Source organism: Aegilops tauschii, chromosome 4 (genome assembly GCF_002575655.3).
Source record: "Aegilops tauschii subsp. strangulata cultivar AL8/78 chromosome 4, Aet v6.0, whole genome shotgun sequence".
Classification (NCBI taxonomy): domain Eukaryota; kingdom Viridiplantae; phylum Streptophyta; class Magnoliopsida; order Poales; family Poaceae; genus Aegilops; species Aegilops tauschii.
The window spans coordinates 39,845,074-39,857,631 of record NC_053038.3 but is presented as its reverse complement, the minus strand read 5'-3'; the positions used below and the strand labels follow the sequence as shown (position 1 = coordinate 39,857,631).

The 12,558-nt window shown below is 52.6% G+C and overlaps 2 protein-coding genes across 2 annotated transcripts; both read right to left on the bottom strand.

The window, feature by feature from the left end:
• Positions 1 to 3,713: 3,713 nt before the first annotated feature.
• LOC109773019 (uncharacterized) lies at positions 3,714 to 4,583 on the bottom strand. The gene has a single exon (XM_020331725.1). It carries the CDS (start codon positions 4,581 to 4,583, stop codon positions 3,714 to 3,716), a length of 870 nt encoding a protein of 289 aa, XP_020187314.1.
• Positions 4,584 to 5,117: 534 nt separating this feature from the next.
• Positions 5,118 to 6,754, bottom strand: LOC109773008 (uncharacterized). The gene has a single exon (XM_020331715.4). The coding sequence runs from the start codon at positions 6,659 to 6,661 to the stop codon at positions 6,020 to 6,022; it is 642 nt and encodes a 213-aa protein (XP_020187304.2). The 5' UTR covers positions 6,662 to 6,754; the 3' UTR covers positions 5,118 to 6,019.
• Positions 6,755 to 12,558: the final 5,804 nt, after the last annotated feature.

Sequence of the window (12,558 nt, the reverse complement as noted above, 5' to 3'; positions counted from 1 at the left end):
GGCTTGGAATTGATACACCTCAAGTGATATGGGATCCAGGAGGTTCGACACATTGGCAGTTCTCTCCAGGATATAACCAAGAGCATTTTCAAGGAGGAAGGTATGTCCTAACTGTAGAGAATGATTTGGTGCATCAATAATTGATTGATCGTGCACTAGGCACATATATATAGGTACAAGGGGTGCGACCGGTATCTTGTCTCCTAAGATACACGTACATATAGAGGGAGACAGATACTACATGTACTGCATACAGAACCCGGACCTACGTACATGTACACATGTTCAACACCACCCCCCCCCCCCCCCCCCCGCGCGCAGTCGAAGCGTCGCCGGTGACGCAAAGACTGGACCGAAAGCCCCCGAAAGTCGAGGTGGGTAGTCCCTGCGTCATCACATCGGCGAACTGCTTATCGGTGGGCACATGGAGAACATGAACACGACCAAGTGCAACGTGCTCCCGGACGAAGTGGATGTCGAGCTCAATGTGCTTCGTCCGTCGGTAATGGACAGGGTTGGCAGCGAGGTACACCGCGGAGACGTTATCACAGTAGACGAGCGTCGCCTTGGTTCATGACGGCGTTAGCCACGGCCCGATACTCGGCCTCGGTTCTCGATCGTGAGACCGTGGGTTGTCGTTTAGACGACCACGAAATCAGAGAGGGTCCGAGGTAGACGCAGTAGCCGGAAGTGGAGCGTCGAGTGTCGGGACACCCAGCCCAGTTGGCGTCGGAGTAGGCGACAAGGCTGGTGTCTGGCGAGGCCGTTAAGGTGAGACCCATGGCTGTGGTGCCACGTATGTACCGAAGTATACGTTTCACGAGAGCCCAATGGGTGTCACGAGGAGCATGCATGTGAAGGCACACCTGCGGGACAGCATACTGAATGTTCGGACGCGTCAGTGTGATGTACTAAAGCGCACCGACGATGGAGCGGTAGAAGGGAGCGTCGAACGCCGGAGAGCCCTCGACGGCGGACACCTTAGCCTTCGTATCGACAGGCGTGGAAGCAGGCTTGCAGTTAAGCATGCCCGCTCGCTCCAGAAGCTCGTAGGCGTACTTCTGCTGGTGCAGGAAGAAGCCAGTAGCCCGGCGCACTACCTCGATGCCGAGGAAGTAGTGGAGAGCCCCCAAGTCCTTGAGGGCGAACTCTGTGCTGAGGCGAGCTGTGATCTGCTGAAGAAGCGCTGGCGAGGACGCAGTCAGGATGATGTCGTCGACGTACAGTAGGAGGTACGCGGTGGCGGGGCCCTGGTGGTAGACAAACAGGGAGGCATCGGACCGTGTGGACAGGAACCCCTGTTGCTGAAGGAAGGCCGCGATCCGCTGGTACCAGGCCCGAGGTGCCTGCTTCAACCCATAGAGAGAACGGAGAGCAAGCACACGTGGTCCGGATAGTCGGTGCCGATGAAACCAGTCGGCTGGTGACAGAACACCTGCTCGTCGAGATTGCCATGCAAGAAAGCATTAGACACATCGAGCTGGTGGACAGGCCAAACGCGAGAAACAGCAAGCTGGAGAACAGCGCGAATCGTGCCCGGTTTAACGACCGGGGCGAAGGTGTCGGTGAAGTCCACGCCGGCGCGCTGGCGAAAGCCGCGCACCACCCAACGCGCCTTGTAGCGCTTGAGAGAACCGTCGGGGCGAGTCTTGTGGCGGAAGACCCACTTGCCAGTGATGACATTGGCACGGGGTGGCCGCGGGACAAGCTGCCACGTACGGTTGCGCTGCAGGGCATCAAACTCCTCACACATCGCAACTAGCCAGTTCGGATCCCGAAGGGCTGCGCGAGCGGAGGTGGGGAGCGGGGACGGCGTCGAGGTAGAAGCCGCGCATGCGTACTCGTCGATGAGTAGCGCGTGCTGGGACGCAGGGTCCCAGTCCGAGCCCGAGTGACCACACCGGTGAGGGGTGCGGCCGCAGCGACGGGAGCCGCCGAGGGAGCCACGGCGACGGGGGCCGCGGCGGGGCCGGCCGAGGGGGCCACGGCGATGGGGGCCGCGACGGGGGCGGCGGCGGGGGCGGCCGAGGAGGCCGCTGCGTCGGGGGCCACTGCGCCAGGGGCCGCCGGCGCGGGGAGCGCGGGCAGGGCCGAACCCGGGGCGCGGCTGGGCGGTCCACCAGAAGACTCCGAAGGTGATGGTACCTGCTGAAACGGGAACACGAGCTCATCAAAGTACACATGCCGCGAATTGAAAACGCGGTGGGAGACTCGATCATAACACCGGTAACCTTTGGTGTTGGGAGGATAGCCAAGGAAGATGGAAGGGAGTGACCGGGGCGCGAGTTGGTGAGGAGGATAATAGAGACACCCGAAAATGCGAAGACCATCATAAGATGGAACCGCACCGAAGATGAGCTGGTGAGGGGTGTAGTTCCAGCGGGAACGACAGGGGCGAATGTTAATGAGGAGGCTGGCGGTCGCGGGCGCGTCCGGCCAGAACCGAGCATGCATGTAGGAGTGGAAGAGCAACGTGCGAACACAGTCATTAAGTGTGCGAAGGACGCGCTCGGCGCAACCATTCTGCTGAGACGTGTAGGGGCAGGTGAGGCGAAAGATGGTGCCGTGGGACGCAAGTAAATTGCGGACGGCAACGTTGTCAAACTCCTTGCCGTTGTCAGTTTGCAAGGCGAGAATGGAAAGACCGAACTGTGTGGTGACATATGAATAAAAAGCCGTGAGTGTGGCAAGAGCGTCGGACTTGGGACAGAGAGGGAAGGTCCACACATAATGAGTACAATCATCCAATATCACCAAATAGTATAAGTAGCCCGTGTTGCTAGCAACCGGGGACGTCCAAACATCACAATGCAATAACTGAAACGGAAAGGTGGAAATGTTTGTAGACTCGCTATAGGGAAGACGAACGTGCTTGCCAAGACGACAAGCCTCACAAGTGTGATCGTCGACCTTATTACATGAGAAGGAAAAACTCTGAAGAATCTGATGCATAATGGTGGAGTTGGGATGACCGAGACGGGCATGCCAAAGATCGACACTGGCGACGAAGGCGGCGGGGTGACGGGTGGTGGTGGCGCCGGAGGGATGCACTGGATAAAGCTCGTCCGGGCTATCACATCGGTGGAGCACCATCCGTGTACGGGCGTCCTTCACAGAAAAACCGATATCGTCAAATTCAACAGTTATAGGATTCTCACGAGCAAGGCGACGAACGAAAACAAGATTAGTGACTAAGTCAGGAGACACAAGAACATTAGACATATGCACAGGAGTGGAAGTAGAAGGAAAAGACATATGACCGACGTGAGTAATGGGTAGGGAGGAACCGTTACCAACGGTGATACGGGTGGGAGTATGAACGGGAGTGGCAGATGTGAGGTTACCGGGATGAGCAGTCATGTGAGCAGTGGCGCCCGAGTCCATGTACCAGTCACCACCGCCACCATAGGAGCTCGGTGACGGGGCGGAGTGCAGTGCAGCGAGCAAGGCCGGGTCCCACGGCGGCGTAGGCGGGCGCGGCCCCATAGGCCGGCGCGGCAGCGGCGCCATAGGCCGGCACGAACCCGTAGGCGGGCGCCGGCGTGGGGGGGCACCATAGCCGCTGTAGGGAGCGGCGTTCTGCGCGGCGAAGAGGGCCTGGTGACCCGCCGGGCGGGGCCCAAGGATGCCCGGAGCCGGAGCCCGAGGGACCTGCATGGAGTACGCGTGGACGACGCCGGTCCACGGGTTGGTGCCGTACGTCCATGGGGGAGTCACCTGCTGCTGCTGCTGACGAGGGCCCCCCCGGCGCCTGTTGCTGCTTGCGGCCGCCCCCGCGGCAGTTGCCGCGGCGCCCGCCACCCGGCTGCTGGGGGGCAGCGGGAGGGGCGGGAGGGAAAGTACCCCGGAGGCGCTGGTGGCGGCGGCTGCTGGCGCTGCGCGGGTGGGGCGGTCGGTGGAGGGGCGCCGCGGGAGGTGCCGGCGGCGAGGGCGTGGTGCTGCACACGCTTCTTGACCCCCTTCATCCGGCGCTCCTCCAACCTCAAGTACGCCACAAACTTGGGGAAGGAGGGCTCCGGCATCAAGGTGAGGTTAGAGGCGGCGTTGCCGAAGTCCTCGTTGAGGCCGGCGGTGAGCGTGCTGAGGAGGAGGTCGTCGTCCACCTTGGCTCTAATGTCACGGAGCTCATCCGCCAACGTCTTCAGGCGGCGGCAGTAGTCATCAATGGACTGTTCATCCTGGTGACAGTCAAAAAATTCCTGCTGCAAAAAAACGCGGCGTTGAAGCTTGTTGTCGGTGAAGAGGCCGTTCAGCTTGACCCACAGGGCGCGGGCGTCGTCGCCGGCGCTCACGACGTTGTGGAACATGTCCTTGGAGATGGTGGTGAAGAACCACCAGATGATCGTGGCGTCGATCGCGGTCCACTCGGCATCGTCCACCATGACGCGGGAGTCCACGATGCCATCCACGTGATCCACGAGGTTGTTCTCGCGGAAGAGCGATGTGAAGTACGTCTTCCACGCGAAGTACGTGGAGTTGGAGGCGTCGAGGATCACGGGGACGCGTGCATGAACGTTGATGTCGCGCATCTCGACAAGGTCGACGGCGAAGGGGTTGGAGTAGGTGGAGGCGTTGGATGACATGGCGAGGAGATCGTGGAGAGGGAGGCGGCGGCGCGACTGAGGAGAGGCGGCGCGGCGGCGGGAGGTAGGCGGCGCGGCGGGAAGGGGCGGCGCGGCGTGGAGGGGAAGGCGCGCGGTGGGAAGGCGGCGCGCGGGGAGGAGGGCGGCGGCGGCGGCTTGGGGCGGCGGCGGCGGCGGCGGCCCGAGGCGGCGGCTAGGGTTAGCGGAAGCTGGAAGATCGACTTGCGACTGATACCATGTAGAGAATGATTTGGTGCATCGATAATTGCTTGATCGTGCACTAGGCACATATATATAGGTACAAGGGGTGCAACCAGTATCTTCTCTCCTAAGATAGACCTACATACATAGGGAGACAGATAGTACAGGTACTGCATACAAAAACCCGGACCTACGTACGTGTACACATGTTCAACACTAACTCTGGCCACTTCCTTCGAGCAAGCCCAGGTCGGCCACAAATGCACTTCTATTTCGAGCAAGTCTGTGGCGTAACCGACAGCTACCTCGGCGATGCCTGCTTCGACATCCCTTCAATGTTGTTCGACCATGGCTCGATGAACTCAAGAAAATCACAAGCACCATGGGATCCAAGTGGTTTAACATGGCATCGGCTTGAGGTCAAGCCGATCTTTAAGGAGCGGCGAATGTTAGCGACCAACCTACTATCACCTGGACGGGGCCATGGGCTGCAATAAGGCCTCGGGAGGGAGCTACTACAAGTACGCAGGGAAGGTCTACGAACAACTCGGCTCGGATCAGGACAGCTTAGGCCTCTTCTGCCTGTCTTCCTCTTCCTTTGGTGTTCCTCTCCTCCCTTGTAATGGCTAGAACCTGATGAATCCATGGCTTGCAATCTGAATTGATGAGGAATAGATCCCTGTGAGAAGAGTGTTGCTAACAGGGGGACGCTTCGTATACTGTGTGCCGCATTAAAAAACCCCGTAAATTCCCAGTGAATCCTCCGTGGATGTAACAGAGCTCGGTTGATTTCATGTTTCGTCTATATGACGATGGATCACAGAACAATATACACACACAAATTTACTCCCTCCGTAAACTAATATAAGAGCATTTAAAACATTAAAATAATGATCTAAACGATTTTATATTAGTTTACAGAGGAAGTACTTCTTTATGTAGTTTGTATTGAAAGCTCTAAAAAAACGTATATTTAGAAACGAAGGGAGTAAATGTCTATCTCTTCATAATTTTACACACTGCAGTAGTATTGTTACATTGATTATAGGTCATATACTATTATCTCTGTTTCGAAATATAAATTGTTGGGGGAGTTTAGTTTACACTTTCAACGACTTATATTTGGAAACTGAGGGAGTACATGGTGGGGTGCACTACACAGCACCAGAAACAAACACAAGTACTCCCGGTAAAAAAAAAAAAAAAAAAAAAAACACAAGTACAGCACCCTCCCCTCAGCCCTGCGCCCGCCCCAGTGGCTGCAGGGCCCTCTTCCTGGCCGGTATCACCACCAGCTGCCGCGACAGGTGCAGCCTGGGCGCCGGGGACGCGGCAGGATCGTCGCCCTGCGCGGTGGCAACGTCGCAGCCGTACTTACACGACATCGCTCCGGCGTACTTTGCTCCCGCCGCCGTCCAACCGCTCCAAATGCCGCACCCCTGGACAGCAGCATCGCCTCTGCCCCTGTTCTTCTTCTTTTGCTCCCTCTTTGGCGGAGCAGCGTCGACCTTGCCGCCGCCGCCGCTCTTGGTGCAGGCCACGTAAGCGGCGAGGAACGGGTCCTGTTGGTGCACCCTCCTCAGGACCCAGCCGCTCCCGTGCCGGCTCGCCACGAACGTGGAACCGGCTGCCCGCCGCGAGCCCGCAGGCTGCAGGTGCGCCCTGCTCGGAGGCAGCGGTAGCGGCTTGGCGACTGCGGCGCCCGGCGCGTCGTCGAGGCCGTCGTGCACAAAGAAGATGGGATTGTCGGACACGGTCGTGCAATGAGCTGGCGGCTGCTGCTGCCGGTCGCCGCGCCTGGTGCGGCGGCTCATCGCGGCACGTCTGGCTCTTCGATCGATCCTCGGGACGATGGAGGCACGAGGCGGTGTTTTCATCCTGATGGCCGTCGTCGAGGCATTTTATCTAGGAGCTCGCCGCGAACCCGTGAACGATTTCACCCTTTGCCGTGGCACGTGAACAAGGAGGCGTGGAGGCTTTGGTTGGTGTTCCTTTGGGATATCAGGCACCGTTCATGGCTTCGTAGTAATAGTGCCCCACTATTTACTGTTCGGGCCGTGGACTGGTGTGCGTGCTCGTCCAAATTAAGCCTTCCTCGTGTGCATTTGGGTCACGGATGCCACGAGCACACGAGACGTAAGTGCAAATCATTGTGGATACGGAGAGGATCCACGGGAATTCTGTTCGGTTGCATCGTTACCCAAGCGATCGAGTCCGTACGTACGTGCTCACAAGACATCGACCGGCCCGTCGTGTCACGGACCGTTGTACACGTATCGCCATCTTAACTTGGTTGCGTCTTGTGCGATCAGTTGTCAACCTTGTGCATCACGTGGCATCACGTCGCCCTCCACTGGAACAAAACGAGATGAAGCCTAGGTTTTATTTCTCACACAAAAACTTTCGTGTTATCGCAAAAAGAAGAAGAATATAACTATGTCTTGTCATGAAAGGATAGCGTATGAGAACATCCTCAGCCGAACTTGTCTAATTTGAGCCCCATATGTCCGTCATGTGTTGTTGGACAGAGCCGGTGAACCCTCGTCTCTTCGTCCGGGCAACCACATCCCCCATTTCCAAAACCTTATATTTCCGCAAACACATGAAAGTCGGGCCGGCACTGAGGGGGGAGGGGCGGTCGCCCGGTCCCCGGATGGATGATGTTTACCCCATATAATGGATGGATTATCCCTCAAAAAAGTGTCACACGTCAGGTATGAGCACACGGCAACTTCAAACGTTTTTTATGACAGATTTAGTGACACGAGGATAGCATCTTTAGTTGCCAAGCATGGCAATAAAAGGGAACTAGTAGGATGACATAAACTTTCAGTCATGTGTCGCTGAAATTTGCCATCCTTGCGTGACTAAAATTACCATTAAAAAAGTCTGGGCCGGAGTGCCATGCACCTGACGTGTGGCACTTATTTTCTTCTATATCTAAATAGTAGGTGATTTTCCTGCCTTCTCATAAAGCCACGTCACTTGAATTGTTATAGCCGTTGATTCAGTAAAGCTGAGGAGTGTGCAGCCGTTTGATCAAAGGTTGCGAAAATTACTAAAAGCTGCCACCGCTAAGTGAAGATACCGTTTCGTTCTCAGACTTGCCGCTCGCTGCTTTGCTTCTTTCAGACACCGTAGCGCTGGCTGGTAATCCTCCGGCTCGATTTTTTTGCTTGGGCTTTACACATACACTTAACTGGACACTAAAAAGGCCATCGGAAGCCCATAGGTTAAGGCCATCGTTCCAGCCTTTTCTTCCAATGGCGACAGCCACGACCCCACACATTTATCATTTCACTAACTAATTAACTCCTTGGTGTTCGGCCACTCGAATCCAACCAGCGCGATCGCTAATTAATTCCTTGGTCGATTGATTTCCCATCAATCTCTCCATCTCTATACAGTTGCCGTTTCTTCTTCTCCGCCAAATAAATGGAGTAGTGATATATAGGGTTCGTCCCACAACAAGTATTCTCGGACCAGTCAGCGGTCTGTGGGAGACGCCGCCTCCGCCGTGCAGCCATCGCCTACGGCGTCGCCCTCATCTCCTACCCGGCTGTGTTTGTCAACTCGCGGATTCAGAGGACTCCGACGGAGGTATGTAGCAGTTGTGCATGGCGTCGTTGGGGTTGGGCATGTTCAGGGGCTGGAGGAGGTCGTCGACGACACTGGTGGCCACGCCGTCGAACATGTGAGGTCCAGATCATGCAGAAGGAGGCGAGGAAGATGAGCATAGGGGTGCTTTCTCTCTCCCCTACATATAACTTCCACGACGGGCACCAGCTACGCATTCCTCTGGATCAGCGCCGCCTCATCACAAGGTAATCGCCATCGTTTGTCGTGACTGGAAATCTTTCTGCCTATATCTTTGTCTGATCGATGTTCTTGGTCTGCATTTCATCTCTCCCTCTCTTGTATTAATCGGCGGATGCCTTTAGATCTGCTCTACCCGATGGCTATGACTCTGCATCCGACCTTGCAAGAATCGACGGTAAGGAGCAGAGATGATCCCCTGCCAATCTTCTTTAAATTTTGTGCAGTGTAGTAAAATCGTGATCATATACAATTTAAGAAGGTGAGATATCCATTTTTTTAAGAACACGTGTTTCGCCATGGGATTTTGGACATGCAAAAAAGTGCATGGTTTAAACCATGTTTGTCTTGATAGCAGGTTATCAAAAGTATTGCAGGTTTTAAACCATGTTGACATATTGCAGGTTATCCAAAAGACATGACAGTACAATAGGGGATCCGACACATGGCTCACATGAGTATCATATTTTGCATTTGTTTCAGGCGTGTACATCTTGGTCTCTTCTGGATTCAACAAGAAAAGAAAAAAAATACATTGGCATTCAACAGTCTAGGGTCGTCAATTTATTTGATGTAAGATTGTTTATTCTAAGATATTTACATTATTGGTTCTCAAGTCACCGGGCCAGGTAATACCAGGTTATGATGTTACTTTTTCCGTTAACATTAATGTTTCAGTTGATGTTAATAAAATTATTCAGTTTGGAGATATTTGGGAGAAGTATGCACGCAACATGTTTTTCTTATCATGATTGCACCATTTGCATCCAAAAACTATTGCATCAAGTTTAATTTCTATATCTGATAAAAAGTAGTGCAGTAGCATATACCATTAATAAAAAATTACACTAAAGCAACTCATAACTTCTGACTGACCCTGTTGCCATTTTCTCATATGTAAAAGTACACATATTTCTCTCATAAGAATTTATGCAATTGAATAACAGTGTGCCAACTACTTTGTTGGAGATTGTCGTCAAAACATGCTATTTTGGGGTTTGCTCAAGATGGCATATTTATGATTTCCTCATGGTGTTTGAGCATAACTATGCTCCGTTACCAAGTTCATATATTTTTAGTCACTTCACATTTGTTGTTGTTCCGGAGAGTTGACAAGTCTAAGACCCTCTCGACTGTATCGCCATTCATTGTAAATAGAAGGGACCCTAAATCACATGATGAATTTGAAATAGAATAGGGAATTTGTATGTATGCTCAATAGAAAAGTTAATTGTATGGACAAGTATAGAAACTTTCGCAGTGTACCCATTGTTTTATGTTCTTCTCCTTGCGTCGTTGGACTTGTTCAAACCATTTGCTATATACCAGAAAGAAAAATCACAAGTTCCCGCAGCAACGCGCGGGGTATCACCTAATTATTTAGAAAAAGTATAATCCATTGATGGATTGGTTACTTCTCAGCTTGCAGCACGTTGCATGCACAATCTCTCCGGCTTCTCCCCATCTCTTTCCCGATTGTCAACAAATTAGCCAGGTCGACGACGTTCGCCAACTTCATCTAACTGTGTTTTTTTTTGTCCGTGTGATTAATGGAAGAACATAATCTAGTTTTCTTGAATCCCATCTACTTCCTCTGCGATGTAAATCCCGTCCCTCCTTTTACATGTTCATTTGTTCGTGAAGGTCATCCTCATACATCTATCTATCTCACGCTGTGATTGCTCGTGTTGATTGGAATTAGCTAAGAGGAACTTGGATTTTGTTGGTGACTTGTAATTAGTAACTAATCTTGCAATTTCTGTTTTTTCTAGCCATCCAGGTGATCATGCGCCATATTAAATGCCTTTGCTTTGCCTTTTTATCGAATCAACAGTGTTCTTAATTTCTTCTATGATGTGTTTGTGTGTTATTGCCATGACTTGTTCCAGTAACTTACTTAGCAAGATCTCATCTAGAAAGTATCCAACTAACATGCATATGACTTAATGGAGACCCAGAAATGAGCTATTGCATTTTATTAGAACAGATACAACTGCTTTGAATTCCGAGGAATTATCTTAAGTTATTCTTAAAGACCAACTTAGTGAAAAATGTAGGATGACAATAATATGAGTGGGCACAAAAGTGTAACAAATATAGAAAATACAAGTCTCGATGGACAAGAGTGAACAACTTTTACCATAAATGTTTATGGTCTTGTATTTTGGATAGTTTAGATCACAAGACAACACATATTATAGTGTATTGAGTTGTTTTTCAAGAAATAGTAATATGAATACTCATAAATTTCTGTGGCTTTAGGCCCCCTATGTATTGCCTAGACCTGGGCATTTTCGGGCCGGGCCGGGTTTCAAAGAGCCCGACCCGTAATCCCAAGCTTGGGCCCGGTCCGCAGCCCGGCAACATGTCTACTTTTTATATTCTAAGTAATAAAATAACTATTTGGGGGGGGATTAATGCTATGCCTATATTTATATAAAAAACTTGGAAATCATGTTTTGTCGGGCATTTTACCGCGCTAAGGGCTGGAAAGTGAGTCCCGAGCCTGGACCGGACATCGGGCTTTGGGCCGGGCCACCCATGCTCAGGTTTAGTATTACCTTACCCTGAGTGAGGGAGTCCTGGACTAAGGGGTCCTCGGGCGTCTGGCCTGTTATCCATGGGCCGGAATGATGGGCTGTGAAGACATGAAGGCCGAAGACTGCACCGTGTTCGGATTGGACTCTACTTGGCGTGGAGGGCAAGCTTGGCGACCAACTATGAAGATTCCTTCTTATGTAACCGACTCCATGTAAACCCTAGATCCCCCTGGTGTCTATATAAACCGGAGGGGTTAGTCCGGAAAGCATATACTCATTGCCATATTCACATAGGCTAGACTTCTAGGGTTTAGCCATTACGATCTCGTGGTAGATCAACTCTTGTAACACTCATATTCATCAAGATCAATCAAGCAGGAAGTAGGGTATTACCTCCATAGAGAGGGCCCGAACCTGGGTAAACATCGTGTCCCCCGTCTCCTGTTACCATCGATCCTAGACGCACGGTTCGGGACCCCCTACCCGAGATCCGCCGGTTTTGACACCGACATTGGTGCTTTCATTGAGAGTTCCGATGTGCCGTCGCCAAGAGGGTTGATGGCTCGCCTTGTTTTCAAGGATAATATCATCTCCGGAGGAGCCCTGGCCCCAGGCCAAACCCTCCGGCTGGGCGGTTTCGTCATGACCGCCGGCTCGGCCCTTAAGCCGACGATGACCTCTCAAGTCATCGAAAATCGCCTCCGTGTTGATCCCGAATACTCCGCCCGGATGGATCCAACGGAGTTATCGTCGTTGTACGAACTCCTGGATCGCATGGCCGCCTTGGGGGTCGCTACAGACTACGATCGGGTTGGGCTTAAACCCGACCAGAGAGAAATTAAAACTCCGTCGATCACCCACCAGATAGCGGTAGTCGAGGAGCGGAGCAACTCTTCTACTATATTCAAGACGAACTATGTCCGGATCTCCGATCTTGAAGGGCCGGATATTCTCCGGCGGAAAGGCATGTCCCGTCCCCTGAACATGGAGTTGGACGATGAGCCTAAAAAAATCAGTCGATATCCCGGAACCCAAACTGCCAGGGCCGGTGGATCTTCAAACTCCGGATCCAAAATCGGGTCAGGGTTCGGATTTTGTTCCACCCACCCACCCGGACACAGAGGCTCTCATGAGCATAAAACAGCAGTCTCAGGAAAAGGTCCACCACTTCTGGGCCAGATTCCTCCTTGACAAGGACAAGGTAAAATATTGCCGTGACAAGGACGCAATATCAGCGTTCTGCAAAAATTGCGCGGACGAAGGAATCCTTAACGCCATCAATCGCCGCCGCATAGTAAAATTTGCTGACTTAGCAACCATCGTACAAAAATACTGCACGATGGAAAGCGCCTGGGAAACTCGGGCAGCTCGCTGGGAACCACCAGCCCCAACCCAACTTCCCCTACAGGCGAAAAGGG

What these genes read in the sequence shown, in the direction of transcription:
- LOC109773019 (XM_020331725.1), bottom strand. Translation starts at nt 4,583, where the DNA reads ATGTCATCCAACGCCTCCACCTACTCCAACCCCTTCGCCGTCGACCTT.
- LOC109773008 (XM_020331715.4), bottom strand. Translation starts at nt 6,661, where the DNA reads ATGAAAACACCGCCTCGTGCCTCCATCGTCCCGAGGATCGATCGAAGA.